Source organism: Phyllostomus discolor, chromosome 8 (genome assembly GCF_004126475.2).
Source record: "Phyllostomus discolor isolate MPI-MPIP mPhyDis1 chromosome 8, mPhyDis1.pri.v3, whole genome shotgun sequence".
NCBI lineage: Eukaryota > Metazoa > Chordata > Mammalia > Chiroptera > Phyllostomidae > Phyllostomus > Phyllostomus discolor.
The window spans coordinates 105,310,833-105,335,125 of record NC_040910.2 but is presented as its reverse complement, the minus strand read 5'-3'; the positions used below and the strand labels follow the sequence as shown (position 1 = coordinate 105,335,125).

General features: G+C 43.0%; 1 protein-coding gene and 1 non-coding gene across 3 annotated transcripts; one reads left to right on the top strand and one right to left on the bottom strand.

Annotated features, from left to right (window-relative positions):
• Positions 1-1,140: 1,140 nt before the first annotated feature.
• Positions 1,141-1,247, bottom strand: LOC114504376. The gene has a single exon (XR_003685153.1). It is a non-coding gene; the product is annotated as a U6 spliceosomal RNA (small nuclear RNA).
• Positions 1,248-9,975: 8,728 nt separating this feature from the next.
• Positions 9,976-20,080, top strand: KRT222 (keratin 222). Of its 2 annotated transcripts, none has more exons than XM_028521561.2 (6): positions 9,976-10,175; positions 13,597-13,725; positions 14,717-14,937; positions 16,899-16,972; positions 17,152-17,287; positions 17,709-20,080. In XM_028521561.2, exons 1-6 carry the CDS (start codon positions 10,080-10,082, stop codon positions 17,935-17,937), a joined length of 885 nt encoding a protein of 294 aa, XP_028377362.1. In that variant the 5' UTR covers positions 9,976-10,079; the 3' UTR covers positions 17,938-20,080. The 2 variants fall into 2 exon arrangements, with proteins under 2 accessions (XP_028377362.1, XP_028377363.1); XM_028521562.2 differs by having other exon boundaries at positions 9,987-10,257.
• Positions 20,081-24,293: the final 4,213 nt, after the last annotated feature.

Here is a 24,293-nt window from a genome sequence, read left to right as displayed (position 1 = left end):
CTTCAGAGTTAATGATTTTCTGGAGGCAACTAAACTTGTGGTGCCTGTACATCCACATGGCACCACATTTCACACCCGGAGTCAGCAATGACAGATGGATTGAGCCGCTGATGAGTGGGGACATTTGAAAAAAGTGATTAAGAAGGAGCTGAAGCTTAAAGGATTAGTGTAATGAATTTTTCTGAAGGCCAAAGTGTGAAAACAGCTCATAGAAGGTGTGCCAGAGTGTGGACTCAGTGAAGGGTGCCTTCATTTGCCCTGCCGACAGTTTTCTGGTTCGCAGAGACCGGACTAAATTTCAGAAAACGTATTCATTTCCAAATGTGATTGTTTACAATGTAAGCCAAAAAGACATCTTTAAATGTATTAAACTTCTAAAATATTTGTACTGAATAAAAAAATTGTAATTGAATGGGCCACTAGCATAAGAAGCCCAAGAGAAATGGAAATCAAATAGAGGGGGCCAAAAAAACTAAAAGGAAATGTTAAACATTCACAAATTTCAGAACACGTTGCCCCACAAAACAAGCATAGTGTTGCAGACTAGTCTTCCAGAAACCGGCAACTGTGTTAAGCGCTACATGAGAAAATGAGTCATGTATGCTGGTATCTTCATACCGAGATTAGTTGTCATCCATAGCTCAAAAGGTATTGGTTGCTAACTATTTGAAGTTTTAATTAAAAGGAAAAAGGTGATGTACCTGATGTACTATTAAAGCAATCACAAAGGACATGAGAGCAACCGGGCTGTGACATCTGTCACCCCAGCGGCCTCCAGGTTGGATTTGGTTGATCTGGCTGGCTAGGCAGGGGTCCCCTTCCTGCCTCACCGATCCAAGGGCGTCCCTCCCAGAGCTGCGTGCTGGGTCGAAGAGGACAACCTCCCCGACCGAGGAGAGGACCTTCTTTAGTCCATGGCATAGCAGTAGCTGTGCGTCCCTGCTAGAGCCCCCAAACAAGCCTCAGTACTATCCTACACTCGGGCTCCGTTTTACTCAACCTTCAAGATAAACACTGAGAATTTATCACGGTGAGCGGAAACTGTTTTCTTCTCAACCAGTGCTGATGTCATTGAACATCTTTTTAGCATGAGTAGCTAGTCTTCTGGCTGCTTAGGGAGAGTTCAAAGACAATGATTGTTTTTTAATGGAACACTTGACAAATCTGCGTGTCATTCTTGCACAGGGGCCACACTAGTCTTCCCGGTGTCATTCCAGCGTTAGTACACGTGCTGCCGAAGCGAGCACAATAGTGACCCCAGCTTTCCCTGAATGCTCAAAACCATTCACATTAGTGGAAGTATCATATTCCTGTAAGGTGACATGACCTATTGAGTCAGCGATCTTTAACAGGTGTGCCGCAAAAGAATTTAAAACATGGGATAGCTGACTATTTAGTCAAGGGCACTGACCTCTTTTCCCTTAGATTGTCAAATAAAAAATTAACAACATGCCCCAGCTGGTGTGGCTCAGTAGATTGAGTGCTGGCCTGTGAACCGAAAGGTCACCGGTTTGATTCCCAGTCAGGGCACATGCCTGGGTTGCAGGCCAGGTCCCCAGTAGGGGGTGTGCAAGAGGCAACTGAGCGATGTATTTCTCACACATCAATGCCTCTCTCCCTTTCTTTCTCCCTTCCTTCCTCCCTCTCTAAAGATAAATGAAATGTTTTTTTTAAATGACAACACAATAGTCATCCAGTGTGAATGAATTAAAATTGCATCTATTTTTTGACAGGTTGGCAAAAAATATATTTTGGGGTGTGCTGCAGATTTTTAATAATTAGTGTATGTGTGCCATGAGATGAAAAAGTTTGAAAATCGCTGACCTATGTAATTACATTCTATTAAACTGAATAGTTGCTGGTGTGCTGTGTTAGTGTCTCTAAGCCGAGCACAGGTCCACGCCCGAGAGGACGAGGTTACCGCGCTGTCCTAAATACACAGCAGTAATCCCTACCAGAGCAACTCCTCCTCCGGTTATACAATGAGAAAGTCAAAACAAGCCCGAACACTGCAATGAACGTTTCCAGAACTTGAAACCTATTTTTAAGAGAAGCTTAAGAGTAATCATTTTGTATTCAAGATAAGATCATCGCCTACTCTGATATTTGTTCACTTGTTCAAAAGCATTAACTCAGCCTTACGTCTAAGGGATTAGTGGGAAAACCCACTAAATTAGTGGGAGTCGAAGCAGCTTCCAAAGAAACATGAGTCGTGAGCTCTTTCCCTTGAGACACTCAGGCCACTTAAGGAGAAAACAACTACCAAGCATTTTGAACCTCACTTTAAGTAGTGAAGAAATCAAAAGTTGTTAATTCTTATGTTTTAAATGCCATCCATTTAATAGTCAAGGTCGAATTACCACGTCTTCCAAGCTTCTGAGGAAATATAGCATAATTTCTTTAAAAATTGCACCATTAAAAGTTCTTTTGTAAAACGCGTCTTTGTAAAAAGCCTAAACAGACCACTTCTGGGACTCCCATTTTTACACATCAAGCTCACTGAAGAGGGGATCCACGAGTACGCAGAAGTGCAAGTGTGCTGGGAGGTATGCACAGTGCATCCTCCCAAATGAGACAACTTTGCTTTGCTGAGAAGCTGGACGGCGCTCAGACACTTAGAGCCTGCCTGCCTGCCTGCCTGCCTGCCACGCTGAAAGCGAGAAAAGAAGGGGCGGCCGGGCAGACAGACCCAGAGGCACCCGAGAGCAGCTGTCAGGGAGCGGAGTCCAGCCCAGAGACAGTCGGAGGGCTCTTCCCTGGCAGCAGAACACTAAAGAGGCAACGGGCACCATGGAGAAGCAAGGAGGCAGAAAGGGGCACAGGATACAGGGAGGTCGCTTCTGGAAGAGGCACGCATGTTCGTCGAGCCAGTGTGGGCAAGGGATGGCATTTTACGCCTGAAAATAGAAGTCAATAATTCAAGCCATGGTGTGAAGGCCGAGAAGCAAAAATAACATCCAAAGATGCATGAACTTTGGCTACAGACAGGAACTCCATTATATGTGAGCCACACAGGTCCCCACACGCTCCCCACGCAGCCTGTCACAGGGAAGCTATGGGTGAGGACAAAAGAGGACAACCAAAGCTGGTCCCACATTCAGCGCGTCTGAAATACACACACGCTCGATTCTGAGGACCGACTGGCCTATGGCTGCTGCCATGGCTGCGCAGGGCTCCTGCCCAGCACCAGGAAGCGACCAGCCCCATGGCCAGAGAAGGTTCACGCCGAGACACAGGCTTGCTTAGGCGGATGTTGTAAACCTCCCCGAAGAGTTTCTGTAAACTTGCCACCCTCTGATTTTTCTGATCAGGGCCTCTTCCACCTCATGACTTCTTTTACCAGAAAACGTGCCACGTGATGACCGCGCCATCTCTGATAAGGGCTTGAAATTGAACATGCAATGTCTTCCCATTTGTGTTAAAATGTTCCCTCAAATACACTCAGTAGAAGGCAGGAGAGCCAAAGTCATCAGTTAGGGAAAAGAAGTTTAGAAAAATCAGGATTTTTAAATTAACTTTTACCAAAATTAGTCACTTTAAAGGCTGAAATACATGTACCCAAATGCATTTCATAAAAATAAATTAGTCCATTATTTTCCTCCTTAAAGCAAAAGTCCAATCTTAAGTATAATGCAAACGGTTTAGAAGAGATGTTTTTCCCCCAAAGTTTAATGCCGAAATCCTAGCATGGTGCTCAGTAAAAACTCACCAAGATGGAGGATGAGGACATGTCTAATTTACTTGAACTTGTAAATATTAAAAATGTGAGGAGTGTCATGTTTCTGAGCTACCTAGCTGTCTCCTGGTAGTTCATCCCCCTCACCACCCCCCAACTCCTTTCGAGCAAAAAGACACCTCTGTGCTCACTGCCAAGGAGACCCCTGTTCCGAACCAAGACCAGAGCAATGCCCCAGCCCTTGGTGTTAGAATGAAGAGGGCCGAGGGCCCAGACGAAATGTTCAGAAAACAGCATTCATTCTATACATTATCTTATTTTTTGCCTTCTTTTTTGGTTTATTTTTTTGTTTTTTTTTTTCATTTCCTTTCTTTTTTTACAGTTTATTTATTGATTCTTAGAGAGAGAACAGGGAGAAAGAAAAAACATCAACATGTTATTCCACTTATTTGAGCATTCATTGCTTTTCTTTTTCTTGTATCTTTTTTCATTCTACAAATTTGAATTGTCTGCTTTCTCTGCACCAGCCACAGAGCTAGAAAGTGACAATAGACCCGTGAACCAGACAGGCAGCTCTTGGGACTTACGACTAGAATAGAGCCCTCGGGAACAGAAGAACACCCCCGGATCTGAAGGGAGAGGGGAGAAAGGAGGAGGGATGAGCCTGCAGCAGGACTGGGTCCCGAGAGAGGAGCCCGGGACATGCTTCTGAGCCAGAGCCCCCTGCAGAGCAGCAAAGCGGGAGGTCAGTTTCAGGAGCTGACTGTTCGGGGACACTGGGCCCTGCCTCTTTGCCAGTGGCCCCCAGAAAGGACAAGAGCCAAATAGGTTACACTTGCGCAGTGTGTCTGGCAGATGGAGCCAGCGCCTACTTGCTGTCTCCTTGCCGTGGGCACACTGAAGGGATGCTCAAGCCCTCGAGCGTGGAAGGAGGTGGGGGAGAGAGCAGCAGGTGAAGCAAGGACAAACACAAATTAAAAATAGAGGCTTCAATCTCCCTGTTGAAATTAGGGGAGACACACAGCTCCCCTCCCTTCCCTTGGAGCATTTACTTTAGAAACCTTGCGATTGTAAATTCTTTCTCAGTTTCTTGGAAATATAAGTAAATCTTGTTAAAAGCTAAATAAGCCCTTTAGCCAACTTTGGACCCTGGGATGTTTTTCGCAAGGACCTGGGGCCCATTTCTTTGGAATGTAAATATCGAAGGAAAACAACATCCCTGGTTCCCTGTTTCTGTGGCAAGGAAACAGGAGCCTCTCTCCAAAACCAACCTCTTGTTTTAAAGAGGCGTATTTTTCCTTTACATGAAGCCCATCGGTGATCACAGGCGGTCGGTCACCCCCACTACCAGGCAAAGCCACCACGATGACCCCCTTACTTGGGGACTAGTCATCATTTACCTCGAGAACACGTGTGCACTGGGTAACACCTGCTTGGCGACATAAGAGAGGGAGACACTGCTCTGTCTTTGCCATTTCTTAGCAGAGTGCCAGCGACGTGCATCGTGTTCTGGTTTAATGCTGACGCAGTAATAACAGTGTTTACTTTTTCTGCTGCCTTTGTGAAGAGCATTTCTGGGTTGGGAGACTTTGCTTTCAACTGGGAGAACAATGGCTGACTTAGTGAGCACAGACTCGGACAGAGGACATCAAGGACCTTGCAGGTCACCCAGTCACAGCTACAGAAGGTCCCCAAATCTCTGATGCAACATCTCAGAGAGAAGGTACCCCCCTCTACCAAATGGGAGCTCAACATAAAGAAGTAAGCGATGAGTCTGTCTCCCTACCTGAGCCGACAGACTTGTACTGGTAGCAACTGCAACGTGAACACCAGGACTTGTCCATGTTTCACTTCTGGAGTCGTACTTCGGACATTCGTGCTAACAACCCATCTCCTCCCGGTGAAGTATGAGAAGGAAATGAGCGGAAGGATACAGCATTTATAAGTGATTCTCAAGCTTAACAGCACATTCGACTCACTTGGGGAGGTTTTAAAAATTCTGATGCCCGGCAACATCCTGAGCTAGTTAAATCAGAACCTCTGGGGGAGGGACACCGCCGTCATCATCTTCTCCAGTTCCCCAAGTGATTTCGGTGCTCGGACAAGTTTGAGAACCAGGGATTTACCGGAACTTCAGCGTGCCCCCGAATCACCTAAAGAGCTTGCTAAAATGCAGGTTCTGATCTGGTAGGTCTGGGGCGGGGCCTGGCAGTCTGCATTTCTGACAAGTTCCCAGTCTAAGTGACAAGGATCGAAAAGCCAGCTGTGCTCTGAGGGTGGGCTCTGCAGTCGGGCTGCCCGCCTCTGAACCTTGGCTCTGCACCTTGTTGTGCTTCGGTATCTTGAGCTATAAAGTGAGGATGATGACAATGGTACCAATCAACGTCAGCAGGAGCCAGGGTCTGAGGGCTGTGTCATTCATTTCACGTAAGAGATAAGGAAATTGAAGTTCAAAGAGTGTCAGTATTTTCCCCAGGCTCACCTTCCAGTAATTGGCAGACAGACACTTGACCTCAGGTCTCCCCCCACCCCCACATCACGCTGCTTTAAGGGTCTGGATTTAATTTAATCTGATCATCTTCCTCTCTTCCCTGTTCTGGTGGCAGAGAGTGTAAATCTGAGTCACCTCTGACCTCTCCTCTCCTCTCCTTCCCTTCATAGTCAGCTGTCCCTTGCCGAAACTCACCGATTTCATGCCTGCTCCCCCTACTCTATTCCCATTATTCAAATTCCGTTTCCCATGATCTCTTTCTGGTTCTTTTCATGAGCAAAACTAGCTTCATGCTTCTCTCCATGAATGCTGGCTGTCTAACCGGTACCCTGACCCCGAAACCTTCTGCACTGCTCCCAAATTTATCCAACCATGTGACCCCCCACCTCATAAACCAGCAGGGACTCGCCATCGCCTCCCAAATACAACCCAGCCTTGGTAGCAGGCCTTTCCCTGAACCACTTTTTCTTCAGCTTCCTCTCTACTGCCTTCTGCACCTTTTCTCTCCACCGCCTGCCCCAAGAGGCCGCCTCCCCTCTTCAGAGTTCCTCTAGCACTTCATCCGCACCAGGTACACGCCTGTGCAAGCAGCGCCCCTCCAGTGACCAAATAAATAAAGGAATGGCCTTCAGTTCTTGAATTCTAACTCCCAAGCGTCTGGGATCTCACTCTCATGAGTGCCCCTGGAACGCACGTCCTCCTCAGCCACAACACTTTGGCAGTTATGAGGGGCGTTGTTGCCGGGATGGGCAGGGCGGGACACAATGGCGGCTGAACTACAAACATGGCGGCTGAACTACAAACATGGCGGCCGAACTACAACCCGGAAACGGCGGCTGACGTCAAACCAGGGCGCGAGGAGAACCACCAATGATTTGCTGCCGCTTTGTTCGGAGGGGACCAATCCCCAGCCCCCACGAAGAGGGCCAACCAAAATAAAACCCCACCATAGTCTCCGTTTGCTCCTGGCTTTCTCCACCCCACCGCGCGGACCATGAAATCTCGCCCGGGCATGCAAACCCCAATAAAGCTCTACACTGCCTCATTTTGTGGCTGATTAGCATTTATTCCTCAGTGGAGCCTAAGGAAACCTTTCAGTTGTGACTAATTTCTTCCTATTAACAAAGCATATTTTCAAACGATCTCCTCTAATAACTAGAGTGGATTCGAGATGTTCCCTAGGAGAATAGCAGCATTGCTCACTGGTGTTCTGTTAGGATTTCTGAAGCGTAAGAGAACTACAGTTAAAGCACTGAGAAGTCCACGGACCTTGCGGTTTTGTATATGCCATAGCATTCCGTGAGCTATTGCTACTAATTCTTTTTAATAAAGAGTGATATTTCTGAAAAATAAATCAGCCAGCCCTGGCTGGTTGGAGCGTCAGTTGGTTGGAGCATCGTCCTGTGCACCAAAACCGTTGCAGGTTTTGTTCCTGATCAGGGTGCATACAGAAGGCGACTAATCGATGTTTCTATGTTTCTCTCTTTCTCTCTCATCAATGAACATATCCTCAGGTGAGGGTTTTGTTGTTTTTTTTTTTTAAGTACATCAGCAATGGTTTTCCTTGAAAAATGACATTTGAGATCTTGAAATAGTTAACTTCATTGCTCACATGCTTGTAGAATGTCTCCCTAAATGCTACTCCTCTCCCCTCCCCATGAGAAATCCAGCCCTGTTTCCTTAGTCAAGTGAGCATGAGCAGGGTCCCCATCGTGGAGTTCTCATCCATGTGAACCAGTGGAGCCCAGACCCTGGAGCTGCACCGTCAACATGGTGGCCACTGGCCACGCAGCCACGGAACACCTTCCGTGTGACTTGTCCGAACTGAGAGAGGCTACAAAAATAGGCATTGGATTTCAAAGGCACTGTATCAAAAGGGGAATGTAACTATCTCATGAACATTTTATACTGACTACATATTCAAATAATTATACCTTGGATGTATCAGGTTGAGTCAAATCCATTAAAATTGGTGTCACTTGTTTCTGTTTATATCTCTTGATATGGCGACTGAAAAGTTTGAAGTCACATGTGTGGCTTGCATCCCTGGCTTGCACGGACTTCCTGTTGGAAAGCACAGCCTCAGGGCGCACAGGTTATCCTGGGATGCCTGTTTAAAATGCAGATGGCCAAAACCACCGCTCTGTGGAATCTAGTTCCACTCTTTGATTTTAGGCAGAGATTAGTGGGAGCTACATGAACTAACAAGAGAGCAATTCTTTCTTTTCCTCCTTCTCCTCCCGTTACCCAGTGCCTGATTCTGTTCATATGTCTCCATTGCAAGGACCAAGAAAGAGAATCACTTTGGCCTAGATTATCACAAGCACCCCTCACAAGTCAGCTTTTGTATCAGCTACATCGTAGGTCTCTGACCTATGGATTGACTGTCCTGTCCACCCTAGACCAAGCCTTGTGGCTGGTGTAGGGGTTGGAGAGAGGCAGGGTCAGATTAAACAGAGCACAGGACTGACATGGAACCTCCTCTCGGCAGGGGTGTGAACACCTGCCTTGTTTGGAGGGGACTGTGGGAATGGTCGGCACACACTGGGCCAGCCAGCAGTGACTTCACTCAGAAATTGAAACAGTGCGATGCACATTCAAAGGCCCTGTGAGCACCGGAGCCGAGGACCAACTATTCCCTGAACGATGGTGCTCTGGATACAATTTCAGCCACACCATTCTACAAATGACCATAATGACAGATCTACTCTCCTATGATTGCAGTCACATCTAAGCAACTAGCTGGCCAGATTAAACAGGAAATTTAGGTGGGGAGAGGGAGAATGCAGAGACAGAAGAAGCACTATATGGAATACAACCAAGGAATCAGAGTTCCGGTCTGGACAGTGCCACTGCATCACCATATGACCTTGGGCAAGACACTTGAACCTGCCCAAGGCTTGTCCTCAGGCTTGTCCTCTTTCCTGGTTGCACAATGACAGGGATGTGAAGGCTGGATGGCATGATAGAGGTAAAGGTGCTTTTTCAAGTGCAAAGAGCTGCACAAATGCTATGTTTACAAGTGTGAGCTGTCATCAACCACGTGCTGGCTGATGGAGGAGCAACCCCACAGTAAGCCGTACCTGAGCGAACACAGCCTGTGCAGGGACCATCTGGTGGCATTTTCTTTCACCTTGCTGAAGCGCGGGGAACGTTAACGCTCAGCTCTTGTACTCAGTCGGCACCTACCTCCAGCTCTGGCTTCGTGCGTAATGTGCCTTCAGGAATTCGCCTCTGTACATCACACCTGCTGTCAGGCCAGCAGCCTGCCTGAGCCACACAGTGCGCACTGGAGGGAAATGAGATTTATCAGCCCTGTGGCTAATGACAATTGTCATCTGAATCTGGTGGTAGTTTTTTCCAGTAACTGTCAGAATATCCCAGACTGACAACATATCCTAATGCCCTGCCACGGCGTTTGTTTAAAGAATTCAAGTGGTAAGGAAAACTGTGAAGGAAAAGTTCAGCTATCATGCTTTGGGGCCCAGATTTATTTCCATGCAATATCTTGGGAAAACAAAATATAACTTTCTTTGCATTATGCTCCAGTTCCTTTCCATAAGAGAAATTACTTTTTCCCCCCCCAAAAGTACTCAGTTTTAGAGAGAACCACTTTAGGAATACAGAGGATGTTTTCTTGCTTTCTTTTTTTTTTTTTTTTTTTTTTTTTGGTTCCTTTATGGAGGGTCTGACACTTCTACTATTCCAACCACAGCAGGAGAAAAGGGTTTACCACATATTTGCATAATTGACTACAAACACAGGAATTTCCGCGGCTCCCGGAAAAAGGAGCTCTGCCTCTTTAAGGCTCCACGGGGCTCTGGGCTCGGAAGCAGACAGAGCGGTGCTGCCGCAGCAGCAACTCGTCCTATCGATAAGGTTCAGTTAGCCAAGGTGGAGGATGGGAAAAGAATGGAGCTGTCCCAGCTACTCAATGAGATCAGGGCAAACTATGAAAAGCTCCTCACCAGAAATCAGATAGAGACCGTGCTCTCAACAAGGATCCAGGTAATGATTTCATACAGACAGGCACCTTCCAGGATAAGGAGACAATCCATGTCTACCCAATTCCTGTCCCGGCCTCTCTGAGGTACAGTATTTCCTTTTCGATGCAGCATCTACTGGGGAAGGAATTCAGGCTTGACTGCAATCTGGCGGGGACTTTAGGGGGAAAGGCTGTGATGACACTGTTAAATGACCATGACATACATGGTGATCGATGGGTTTAATTTTTGGAGAAATTAGGAGGTGGCTAACATTAATAAAACCTGGGGTCGACATACGATAAAATGGTGAACTCGAACCTCTTTTAGACATCCTCCAAGGAGGAAGCATTTCCCATACCCTTCAAAAATATTGCCGAGTTATTGATAGAGGTGATTTCAACAGCATCTTTGAAATGGCAAGTAGAGAAAACCGAAGTAAAATGTTTCTAAACCTTTTTAATGAATTCGGTTTTATACCAGATCGTTATAAATAGAAATGATCTGGGTACGTGAGCATGGCATTCAGAACAATTCTGAAACAAATTAGGACAACCAAAGTCCCCAAATTGATAGACTCTCCATTTAGATTATAGATTTTTGCTTTGGTGCTATAAGATGAGAATGTTTATTTCCAATACTTGGCATGTAATATTGAAGTTTTAAAAACAAGAAAGAGCCAAGTTAAATAAGGGCTAAATCCTAATTTCATAGACTTACTCTGTTTTAAAGTGATAATCACCTCTTAGCAATTAACTAGGGTCTTGAATCCTTAAACAAATGTACAAACATTTTAGAAACAAAGATTCAGAAATTCAGAAATTTGTTTTTAGTTTACCTACCATATCTGAGTTCAAGTTCTATTCCAAGCACCCAGTACAGCAAAGCGTTTACTTAAGAGGGGGAATATATTACTGGGAAATCATAAGACTTTTCTCCATTAACTATTCACTTTTAGTAACATTACAGATTTTACCTCTGGGTAACATTGTCAGTCTTCATAAAGAATGATCAGTATCCTGGATTAAGCAAAGTCACCAGGGTATTTAACTGTTGGAACAGTTTACTCACCTTTTACAAAGAGAGTGGGGGGAAATAATGACAATTTCTGAAAATGTAAACCAAATAAACGCTTTATTTTTGCAATAGTAAAAATACAAGTTATTTCGTTTACAAGTCACAATGCTGAAATGCATCAATTAACATATCTGCTTTAGAGGATTGTTTTCAAAGAACTCAGAAAGCTGAAATAAATTCAAGAAAGCCTACTTAATTATTAAAAATAAAGAAACATGAGCTATTTTAGTTACTTATTGCTATACAACAAACCACCCCAAAACTTAGATTTTTTTAAAAAAAAAATTGTATGTCCTCTCGTGATCCTGTGGGCTGCCTAGGTCCCCTGGGACGACTCTGCAGCCATACACGACATTGGCTGGGACAGCAACCGTCTTGGGGCACAGCTGCGCTGGGTCATCCAGGGTGGCTCATTCCTGTGTCTGGCATCTTGACGGGGTTTTTGAAAGGCTGGCTCAGCTGAGATGACTGGGCCTCTCTCTTTCTCTGTATCTCTCTCTCCATGTGGCCTCAGGCGCCCCCTCCGCCGGGCCTCTGTACACGATCTCTCCAACAAAACATTCAGACTCCTTACATGTTGGTCCAGGGCTCCCAAAGGTGCAGAAGTGGAAGTTGTCAGGACATCTTAAGGCTTCAGCCTAGAACTGCCACTTCTGCCACATGCTGCCGGCTAAAGCACGAGACACGGGTCAGCCCGGATTCAGTGTGGACGTCTGCCGCACAAAGACATGAATTTTGGGAAGTGTGGTTCACTGGAAACCCTCTTCAGAATCCAGCTACCACACGAGCCTGGCTGCTGATTCCCAGATCCAAAAGACCAGTAAAGACAATCGTTTTTGTGCACTCCTATTTCCTAAATTCTCACAAATTTTCTTTTGCAGTTGCTCTGATAGGTATTGTTGCTTGCTTTTGCCAGAAATGCTAAGAACAACAAACCATGAGAAACATACGGACGCTGTTCTCTAATACCTCGCCCTAAACTCTATTCATAGGCTTTCAATTACTGCAGGGCTTCCTTTAAAAAAGAACCGGTTGTGCCCTGGCTGGCGTAGCTCAGTGGATTGAGCGCGGGCTGCAAACCAAAGTGTCACAGGTTCGATTCCCAGTCAGGGTACATGCCTGGGTTGCAGGCCATGACCCCCAGCAACCGCACATTGATGTTTCTCTCTCTCTCTCCATCTCCCTCCTCTCCCTCTCTAAAAAATAAATAAATAAATAAATAAATAATCTTAAAAAAAAGAAAAAAGAATCGGTTGTACCATCATATGAATTCGTTTATTTTAAAATGCATTTTATAAGAATGTAAAAAGGTTATAATTTTTGCTTCAAAATATGACAACCAAGTTCATACACTGCTCCTATTGCTCTTGGGGCCAAATGCTGAGAATTCCGTCAAAAGATACTTGCACTTAATTTCAACATCAGCATAAGAACATGTAAAGCGGACTATTATATAAAATATTCTATTTGTTATTGAATATGAAGACATTTAGAAAACAATGGATAAGGAAGTCCCTTCTGCTACTACCCTGGATACCCAGAATTCACATGCGTTCTGAAAAGATCATACTGAAAAAGAGGAATCAGCAGTGAGGGAGCTTAACACAGAAATCTACTTTAGGATCTTTAATGCCTACAGTAACTGAATTCTCTAAATTATTCATCATATACTTTCCAGCAATGTTTACTCGCTGTCTATGTACTCAGTCCAATAATTGATTAATTTAGGATAGAAAGCTGTTTATTTGCTTTTATAAAGCAACCTATAAGAAAATATGGGGGGAAATAGTAGCTAATTTCGATCTTCCTTCCTTACTAATGCCACCTATAATTAAAGGTTAAAAGTCAGAGGTCTCGCACTTAGGTCCTGTAAATTGTTACTTTTCATTAAAATCGGTGTATTTTCCTGCTTGTCACAGACTGCCATAGTAGGAAGAGACTTTTTTAAAAAAGATTTTATTTTTATTTACTTTTAGAGAGGGAAGGAAGGGAAAAAGAGAGAGAGAGAAACATCAATGTGCGATTGCTGGGGTTGTGGCCTGCAACCCAGGCATGTGTCCTGACTGGGAATTGAACCTGCAATGCTTTGGTTCCCAGCCCACGCTCCATCCACTGAGCTATGCCAGCCAGGGCAGGAAGAGACTTTTGAGGTTCATTTTACATCTGAGAAAACAGAGGCTGACAGTGCCACTGACTTGCTCACATATTTAATTAGTAACTGAGCACCAAAACATACACTCGTACTCTAACAATTTAAAGAAAAAAAATGATCGGGTTCCTATGCTATTTTTCTATCATTGCTTTTATATGTCTCACTCTCAAGAGTGCTCTTTCTTTTTTTGTCACTGTTGTTGCTGGCTCTCTTCTAGCTAGAAGAAGATTTAAGCAAAAAAATGGACAAAGACGAAGAGGCGCTGAAGGCAGCGCAAGCGGAACTCAAGGAAGCGCGGCGCCAGTGGCATCACCTGCAAGTGGAAATCGAATCCCTCCATGCTGTGGTGAGAACGTTCTCCAGAGCGACTGGCCCCGCTGAGGCCCCCGATGTCACCTCATTAAGAGAGGGAAACAAACCCTGGCTGGTGTAGCTCAGTGGATTGAGCATGGGCTGCAAACCAAAGGGTCATCAGTTCGATTCCCAGTCAGGGCACATGCCTGGGTTGCAGGTCAGGTCCCCAGTGGGGGCCACGTGAGAGGCAACCACACACTGGTGTTTCTCTCCCTCTCTTTCTTCCTCCCTTCCTCTTTCTCTAAAAATATTGTTTTTTAAAAAAAGAGAGGCAAACAAACATAGTCCCGTCACCTTACAGTGAGAGACCCACTAGGAGCCAGAAATCAAGGCCACTGAGTTCTCTCCCTGGTCCCAGTCCAATTGCCCCCTCCCTCCTTCGTGGCGATAGCTGTTACCAAACCTCGCAGGGTTCAGTCCACACCTAGAAAAGGGAAGCAGCCCTTGCTCACGGCCCTAGGGTTCTCTGGGTGTTGCAGTGGGGGAACGGGGTATTCTGACGCCTCCTAGAGTATTCGCCAGTATCCACAGTCACCACAGTGGGGAGGCTCTTACCCACACTATGGAGATGTCTGATAGAAAAATATGTAAGCACTTTCCTAAACTGCCTTTGACAAGCAGTCCACTTTGGCTTTGATATTTAACAGTCTATATTTTCAACACTTAAAAAATTAAATAAGAGTAGTAAGTTTATCACACTGGGGCTTCTTTTGTTTTTATTTTTGTTTTTGCTTTTTCTATAAGAATTAGCACAGGATTCCTTTGAAATAGGAAGCTCTCTAGCTACGTATATAAAATACATATATTGTTAATATTTAGGTCATTGATAAAGCTATAAGGAAACACCTCTTCCTTAAGTGATATAGAATTATTGCAACCTTTTTAAGAAAGAAGATAACAAAAGAGAATACTGATACTGCCGATCAGATTTCGGAAACACGCTTTCCTTCCCTGATTCACTGACGAAGGTCTCTCTAAAACAGGAAAGGGGCCTTGAAAACTCCCTGCAAGCCAGCGAGCAGCATTACCAGACGCAGCTCCAAGACCTGGAGGCTGTGATCGAAGGACTAGAAAAAGAGCTACAGGAAGTGAGGCGCGGCATCGAAAAGCAGCTCCAAGAGCACGAGATGCTTCTCAACACGAAGATGAGGCTAGAGCAAGAAATCGCCACTTACCGCCGCCTCCTAGAGAAGGAAGAAATCAGGTACTTAATACTGTAAGAGTTCATGACAAGTGGCCCGACACGCAGAGCCACTAATGTCATTTTGATGCACTCAGAGAAACTGACTCTAAAAAAGCCATCATCACAGGGCGTGCTCACTGAGTTTCCACAATAAAACTAGTCCATACCACATAGGATACGAGGAAGAACTATTTCTAACCTCCACAAATTACGGACAAAACAGCCAAAGTCAGGCACATTAGCTACAACAGAGAGCACATCAAGCCTAGAACACAATGGTAACAATTCCCAAGTCATACAACAATGATGACCTTTCAAAACTTGCTCACTTTCCTTGCCATGCAAACCTTTTAGAATTAGTCACTGCCTTATATGGACCATCTGTGAGGAAAGTTTGAAAAACTATAATTACCACACATGCCCCAACAAAGACCCACTCCTGTCACACATCAGACACAGAATATTACAGCCATGGGAAGCAGTGGAGTCAGAGGATTTAGAAGACTTCAGGATGTCCCGATAACAAAAGCTATCAAAGAGGAATTCTTACTAATTCAGTTTCATAATCTGCACTCACTCACAAGGTCACATGGCTTTGAACACAGCACAGCCTCCGATTTGCCATTTTCTCATAAAAAAAATACTTTATTCTTTTTTACATAATTTTAAAAATTTTTCAAGTACAGTCAACATACAATATTATATTACTTTCTGGCATACAACCTAGTGATCAGACCCATCTGACACCACACATAGTTATTATCATACTAGTGACTGTATTCCCTACACTGTGTTTTACATCCCCACGACTATTCTGTAACTACCAATTTGTACTTTCAATCCCTCCGCCTTTTGTACCCATGCCCACAAGCCCCTCCCACCTGACAACCATCGAAATGTTCTCCGTGTCTGAGTCTGTTTCCGGTCTGCTTGTTCACTTATTTTCTTAGATTCCACATATAAGTGATATCATAGAGTCTTTGTCTTTCTCCGTCTTACTTCACTCAGCACAATACCCTCTAGGCCCATCCATATTGTTGCAAGATTTCATTTTCTTATTTTGTGGCTGATTTCATATTTCATTGTATGTATGTACCACTTCGTTCAAACGAAACCTTTATTCTTGCTTGCTTCAGAATCCCGAGTCCTCTATAAAACTAGATGAAACTGCTTTAACCTATAATGTCTTGACATTTGCTAAATCTTTGAAAAACATAAAGTGAATTCAAAATATACCACTTACTAGCTGAGTGATGCCAGGGAAGTCACTAAACCTCTCTGCGCACCAGTTTTCTTACCTATAACATGGAAGAAAATATTGCCTACCTCACAGGATTGCTGTGAAGTTGAAATAAATTAATGTTTGTCAGGTGCTTAAAATAGTGTTATGTAAATATACATATAATTTATTATTAAACAAAATAAAGGGTTGTGAATTTTATCTAATTCCTAATCCTTTGGGATATCGGTAACTTGGTCTTTAATATTCCTATAATACGATTTTTATTATGCCATATTTAATATATGCAAGAAAGTATCAAGAAAAATACAATGAACTCCATGTACGCACTTCCCCCAGCTCAGCAGTGAAACTCACAGACTGCTGTTGAAATCTATCAACACCCCGCCCCGCACTGCCCCGCCACCCCCACCTACCACGCCCACACCACATGGCCCCAGTCTCGTCCTCCTCCCTCAGTCGAACTTGGCTCTGGAATGTGATGCTTATTAGTCTCCAACTCCTTCATACTAATATGGGTGTATCCCTAAACAAAATATGAAACTGTTTGGTATATTATTTCACCTTTATAAAATTAGCTACAATTTACCCTGTGTTTTCACTCAGTGTTATATTTGGGAGATTCATCCATAGTATTCCCATTGTATGAAAATACTCCAATTTATCTGTTCTCTCATTGCTGAGCATTCGTTTCAATTATCTGCCAATACATTGTTGCTCCTATAATTCTTTCCAATTGCAGATATTATGGTTGTATCCAAGGAGGGAAAAAAGAACAAAAACCTACAAGTAGAGTTGGTTTTGTTTTACCTTCAGGTGAGTTTCTGATGTAAGTAAACTGATTTGAAAACTGAAGTGCCGCTTGCAGGGACCATAAACACTACTCTGACATAGCAAAAATAAGCAATATTTAAACGACTTCTGACATAAATTGACTGTGATTAGTGCATCCTGCAATCCCATAATTTAATATTTCATACATAAAATTTTCACAGCCATTATAAATGAAATATCTTTCTCAACAAAAGTCCCACAAAAGTGTGAGAATGAGAAAGTGGAAACAGTGACCAGGCAAGCGATATTAAATGGAAACGTCGTGAAGGAAAGCACGGAAGCCCACGGCACGATCCAGTAAGTAAAACAATCTTGACAAAGACGCAATAATAAACATGCGGAGAAATTAACTTCAGTGGAACAATCTCAGTAATCTTTGAATGTGTCCAAACATAATTTTAATATGTTGTGATTTTTAATCTGACATGAGTAAATATACATAAACAAAAACTCATGAAGAAATGCCCAATCTTTAATTCACCATTTTTCTAAAAATACACCAAAAGGAGAGTTCCATAGATTTCCTTGAAGTTATATTCCTGATTTTTAAAAGTATGTAAGTTATAAATTCCATGATGTAAATTGCCCATGAAACTTAAAATGTAAATGTAAATTATAAATTATTCAAACTTCTTGATTTTTCATATGGAATGCATATTGCATATTTTTAAATATATCCATACTTCTTCATGTAGAAAGGTTTATTTTGTCATTTCAGGACAGAGAAAGTGGATGAAGTTATCAAAGAATGGGAAGGTTCCTTCTTTAAAGATAACCCTCGATTACGGAAAAAATCTGTTTCTCTTCGGTTTGATCTTCATTTAGCAGCCGCTGACGAAGGGTGTTTACAGACTAAACAGGATAATCTACCAGATATAGAAGTCAGGCTAATCATGCGGAGATCTTGCAGTATTCCCTCTATCAAATCTCCATCAGCAGCTAATTAATCCAAAGAAAGTGTTGACTTGATTTGAAAATGACATTAGGATGGACCAAGGTGGGCCATGCTGACCCCCTTCTGTCCCAAATGTAAGTTAAGTGTGTATGGTAAGTTAGGCATGTATGTTATGATTGATTGAGGTGTGATTTTCTTCATGGAAAAAAATGGCAAGGGACAAAATTTCTCTGAATCTAATTATGGATGTATTTTTGGGAAAGGGGAAGCTTAAAAATAAAATCAGAAATTCAATACAGTTTCTATTTTATTTATTCTCCAAATAGTCTTTTTTGTTCCCTTGAAATTTTATCAGAGACTGTAAGCATTAGTGGCTTAGTTAAGTCTGGAAATTTTAATCAATGGCTGAACACTCTAAGCAAAAGGGAATAATTTATCTAAATACTACTGTATTACGTTAAGAATCACACTGAGATATCCATCACTATTGTATGACTGGTTATATCTAAAAAGATTTTTCTGCCCTGGCTGGTGTGGCTCAGTGGATTGAATGCCAACCTGCAAAGCAAAGGGGTCTCCAGTTTGATTCCCAGTCAGGGCACATGGCTGGGTAATGCACCAGGTTCCCAGAAGGGGGCGCACGAGGGGCAACTACGTATTGATGTTTCTTTCCCTCTCTTTCTCCCTCCTTTCCCCTCTCTCTAAAAATAAATAAAGTTTTTTTTAAAAAAAGATTTTTCTAATTGAAAAAGAAAACAATTATAAACAAACTTTTAAAGAGGAGCCCCTATTCACTTAACCAAAATTTTTCCTTTTGTGACAATCCTTTGCATATTTAGAAAAATAAATTACTTCCTATGAGCAGTTCTGAACGAACTATAGAAAATAGCCCAGTGCTAATTTGATTAAATAACATTGAGTTTCATCTCAAAGTATTTTGTATTCATTATCTGATTTCCAGAAGTTTCTTTATTGTCCTCTACCACCAAAAAAAAAAAAAAGAGGCCAGCGGCACAAACAAAACAGGAAAGCCGATCCCTACAGTGTCTAGACCGCTTCCAGCCTCACACCATCCCGGCTTTTCCATGCGTAAAGTGAAATGTGACTAACTGGAGTGTTTGATGTGACCTTAGGTAAAATACCAGAGAAAGTCTTATAAATAGTTCCTGAAATCATTTATGTGAATTCAGATAACACTACTGTTATCTAAGCTAAGAGTATTTGCAGGATTTATGTTTTTAAATTGTTCAAACTATAATAAATATGGATAGAAAATATATTTGTGAGTAAGTCAAGTTTTGTTGCAAAGTTTTTTAAACAACCTAATTTGTTTAACACAGGTATATTTATTTTAAGATCTTAAATAATAACTACCTGTTTTAAACATTAGGAATTTATAGGCTATTAATTTTTTTCTAAACAGAAAACATGTTGAGTACCACTCACAATACTTGTTTCCCAGCTAAAGTATCATCCAAGGGCTACAGCTGTTAGCATTTTAGTACAGCCTTTTCAATCTCTCCCTCTCTCTCTCTCTCTCCCTCTCCCTCTCTCTCTCTCTCCCTCTCTCTCTCTCTCTCTCTCTCTCCCCCCATCCCTTTATTTCAACAACAACAACAAAAAAAACACAATATATTTAAACCAGAAGAAAATTATGTTAAATAATCTTTAACATAATACAGGGATGTAAAGTTAAAGTTTTTTTTTCAATTACTTCAGATTACTTTTTGCCTGGTTTATTCTATTTGGTGGAAGGGAGAATTTTGTTGTCATGAAAACAACAGCATGTTAAGTGCTTACTCTTGCATAAGCATCTCACCTAAAATACATCTTAGACATAAAAGTGTTTTCATTCAATATTAGTTAAGTGCTACTAACTTCATTAAAGCTTTGCAAAGTGCAATCGTATAAGCTAGTGTGCTCAAGTTACTGTGCTAAGCAACGGTAATTGTATGCAGTATATCTAGTGTAATCAATTTGCAGTGTGAAAACTTAGTACTGGGCATCATGAATGTAAATGCTTATAATAGTAATTCCACTATGCAACTACTGTGTGTCACATGTGCATTTTAAACTACAGTACTTGAATTTATAACAAAGTTTTATTTGCTTTGGGGCATTTTAAACTGGAATATGAATTTACCAAGGTAAATGATAATACTACAATAAAAAAAAATTGAAACTTGAACTCTAAATCTGTGTTGTGTTTGAGTTTGAGACACTGTGTTGAGTTTAATTTTTCCAATATGGTTAGCTCACTTGGGGAATGAAGAAGCTGGTAACCATGGAGGAAACAGAAATGTTTATACTTTTTTAACAAAAGAAAAATTAAGAATGGTATATTCTAATACAAAAAATCAAAATAACCCCGTAATCCTGTACCAGTAGCCACCACGTGCAAAATACTCCCTCTGCTCCCCACGCTGTACTCAGCAGGCCTGCACGTAACCCGTAATGCTTACACCAATCCCACAAGGTCATAATATTACCCTCATTCTATAGATGAGTAGAAATTAATATTCTTCTGGGTTTCTGGAATAACTAAAACGGATGCTTCTATAACAAAACACAAAAATAAAGTCATTCCAATGGCTGACAACCACAGGGTCCCGCCCAGCACTGTCACGAATTACCCACGAAACCAGGAAAGGGAGACTTCCACATCCTAGACCTCAGCATTCACACTTGAAAACAAAGGGAAAGGTGGTCCTCAGCAAGAATGCCTAGCCTTACGCGTGAACATACCTGGCAAAGCACAACTCAAGCACACAGTGCTGTTCCGATGGAAACTGTCACTGGGAAAGAATCTGTGAGAACGAGTATAGCTGACAATGATTAAGTAATAGTCTGAAACACAACAGGTCATGAGAATGTTTCAAAGTCTTTGCTTCCAGAAGAGTTGCTCTTCCCCAGTGAGTTACCCCATTTGAGCTGTTCTACCATGATAGTTTTTAAAGCACAAAAATGTTCTTTAGAGTCAAAAAAATACATTAACTAATTAAAAATTTTCAAATGGAAACAGTATGGTACATGAGCCAAAATTAAACTTTAAATGATACGCATAGACACATTAAATTATTAACACATGAAATTTTTTAGAATTTGGTGCACGGGACAGCCCTGGGTTCTGTGTTTAGAGTGGTGGCCGGCGTGTACACGCACACTGCCCGTGTTCACAGACACACTACAGGTGAACATTTTGAAACAAGGTGCATGGGCAATTCAGTAAGAGCCTTCCCCAGTTTCCCTCACGCACGTAGACCCCACCGGGGGCGTCCAACCCGTGGCCCGCAGGCTGCGTGTGGCCCAGGATGGCTGTGAATGCCGCCCAACACAAAATCGTAAATTTACTTAAAACCTTTCTTTGCTCATCAATTTCTGTTAGAGTTTGTGTATTTATCGTGTGTCCCAAGACAATGCTTCTTCTTCTTCCAGTGTGGCCCAGAGATGCCAAAAGTTTGGACACCCCTGCCGGGAGGCTAACTTTGGGCCACATCATCCCTGTAGCAACTATACATCTCTGCCCTTGAAGCTGAGAGCAGCTATAAATAACATGTAAATAACAGGCTTGGGTATGTTCTAATAAAAATCCACAAAGAGGAGGCAGCCAAGATCTGCCCTAGATCCTGGCCGGCTCCTGCCCTGGACCCTCAAATAAGGTCTGTGAGTGACAGACCACACCCCAGATTCTGCAGGACCACCCTGTTCTCAAACGCTCTCATACTTTTCTACACCACGTGTCAAGCTCACATCCCAAATCCCCAAGGGATTTAAAGGCCATTCAGAAGGTTGCAAAGCAAGCCACACTTTGTCCGACTGTATAAAACAACGTGGACCGCTGTCCTGGAACTCTGCTGGCTGGCTGTGTTTCCCAGCCATCTAGCAACAGAAACTGAAGCCGCACAGTTTCTTCTGCTTCCACAGAAACAGCCTGTTTCATCCTGTGGCCCTATAACCAGACTTTGACAAGCTATTTGGCTCAGGCAGAGTTCTGTCCTCCCTCTCCCTATTTTAAGGGAAAAAAATCATTTAAAAAAGCTTCATTAGAACATACTACACACAAACTGTGTGGCTCAGTAGCTGGTTCAAAATCTTGAATCATAGGTCTTTTGGAAAATCTGTTAAACTACTAACCCTCTATCTAGGGGGAAAAAAAGCACATAAAAATGTATACAGTTTTAAAGGTTCACAGACTTTCTAGAGCCGACTCATGGACTCCTAGGTGGCCAAGGGGGGGCCAGTTTTGCCTTGGTCTCTCCCATTATCTCCTTTTTCTTCCTCCTCCTGAGTCAAGTTCTCCTTGTACCCCCAATTCTGTCTCCCTCCCCAGCTTCTTCCCACAGAACTACGGAAAGAAATCAGAGACCTGGGCTTGAACCCCAGCTCAATCACTCCCTAGTTTTGGCTTCCCTTGTTTTGGGGGAAGAACTTCAAAAAGTATGAATAGGGCCCTGGCGCGTGTGGCTAGTCGGTTGGAGCGCCATCCCGTGCACAGCAAGGCCTCAGGTTTGATCCCCGCACATACCAGGTTGCTGGTTCCATCCCTGGTCTGGGCACGTATTGGAGGCAACCAAGCAAATTTCTCTCTCTCTCATTCACTCTCTCTTAAAAAAAAAAAGGCAATGAAAAATGCCCTTGGATGTGGATTTTTTTTAAAAAAAGTATGTATAGGGTCAGAGGAAAGCAGGCCAAGTTCCTGGATCTTACCGACAGAAAGAAAACTACTTGGGCCTAAGGCTATCTCTGGGGTTTACTACTAACTCCTAGGCCCCTGGAAGGCTCCCAACAACCTTTATAGTTACAAGGGTTAAAAAGTCATATTAAGCCCTGGCTGGCGTAGCTCAGTGGATTGAGCACAGGCTGCGAACCAAAGCATCGCAGGTTCAATTCCCAGTCGGGGCACATGCCTGGGTTGCAGGCTACGACCCCCAGCAACCGCACATTGATGTTTCTCTCTCTCGCTCTCTTTCTCCCTCCCTTCCCTCTCTAAAAATAAGTAAATAGAATCTTTAAAAAATAGCAATAAAACTATTTAAAAAGTCATATTAATGATGTACCCCATATTTTCTGGGATTAATCACAATTCCAAAAGTCTGTCCCGTGGTCTCCATAAATATTCCCGTGCATGCAAGATCTTATGTCCTGAGTTCACTTTGGGGAAAAAAGCAACTTAGTGTCAAGTAGAGTCTACCTTACTGAATTATTTCATTCTTCAGTGTTAATTTTCTCATGACCAGGAAAGAGATGTTTTTTTCTGTTACATTTTGCCTATCTTCTTCTTTTCTTAACTTTGCAAATCTGCAGGAGTGGAGAAAGAAAATGGAGAAAATGAGATAACCATTCATTCATTCCACAGATACTGAGCACCTGAACACACAGGCACTGTCCCAAGCCTAAAAGTCCCCAACCTCAAGGGGCTTTCATTCTGATAAGAAGAAAAAGATAACAAAATAAGTGCACAGTAAACACAGTATGTTAGGTGGTGATAGGGCTACAGAGAAAGAACAAAGGACAGGCCATGAACAGGTCAGAGGTTGGGGAATGAGTTGCCATCTTAACCAGGTCAGGAAGGACCAGCTGAGGCGATGCACGAATAAAGGTCAGGAAGTGAGCGGGTATCGATGTCACTTCACTTGAATCCCCTCCTTTCCTTTTCCACCCTTTTTGTGCTCCCCTTTCCCACTGCAGTGTGCTTGGTTTCTAACCTGCAGCTCTTTTTCAGACAACCCCCTAGAGATGACACAACAGAGCTGGGGTTCCAGCGGGGCACTCACCCAGCCCCTCTACCGTAATCCCAAAGGCAAGAAGAAGCCAATTGGAGCTGCTCGATGAGGCCAGAGAAAGAAGGTACCGGGGTCTCTGCCGAAGCCTGTGTGAATGTTATATTAATCTTTTACATGTCTCGGATGCTTTTATATATTTTTAAAGATCTTATTTACTTATTTTTAGAGAGAGGGGAAAGGAGGGAGAAAGGGAAACATCAATGTGTGATTGCCTCTAACACGCCCCCTGTTGAGGACCCACAACCCAGGCATGTGCCCTGACTGGGAATCAAACCAGTGACCCTGTGGTTCTCAGGCAGCGCTCAGTCCACTGAGCCACACCAGCCAAAAATATATTTTATAAAAAGCAATTTCACATATACTATCTCAAGCACCGCTCAAGATTGCCTATTATTATTATTTAATGACCTGTCTTTCCTTTTAATTTCAATAATCTCTATTAGTGCCTATAAAATATTGGAGGTGGAAGACTTGGACAGAGTGTCACTTGTCCCAGGCTTTACTGACTTCTCGAGATGCCCTAGTCACTGCTGGCATGCACACGCACGCGCGCGCGCACACACACACACACACACACACCCAATGATGGCTAAGGGCAACCCAAGAATTCAGTCACTGAAAATGT

Excerpts from the sequence above, each read along its gene's own strand:
- KRT222 (XM_028521561.2), top strand. The coding sequence starts at position 10,080 with ATGGAGCTGTCCCAGCTACTCAATGAGATCAGGGCAAACTATGAAAAG. Across the intron at positions 13,726-14,716 it reads TCGAATCCCTCCATGCTGTG|GAAAGGGGCCTTGAAAACTC; the intron begins GTGAGAACGTTC and ends TCTCTAAAACAG. Across the intron at positions 16,973-17,151 it reads TGGTTTTGTTTTACCTTCAG|CCATTATAAATGAAATATCT; the intron begins GTGAGTTTCTGA and ends AAATTTTCACAG.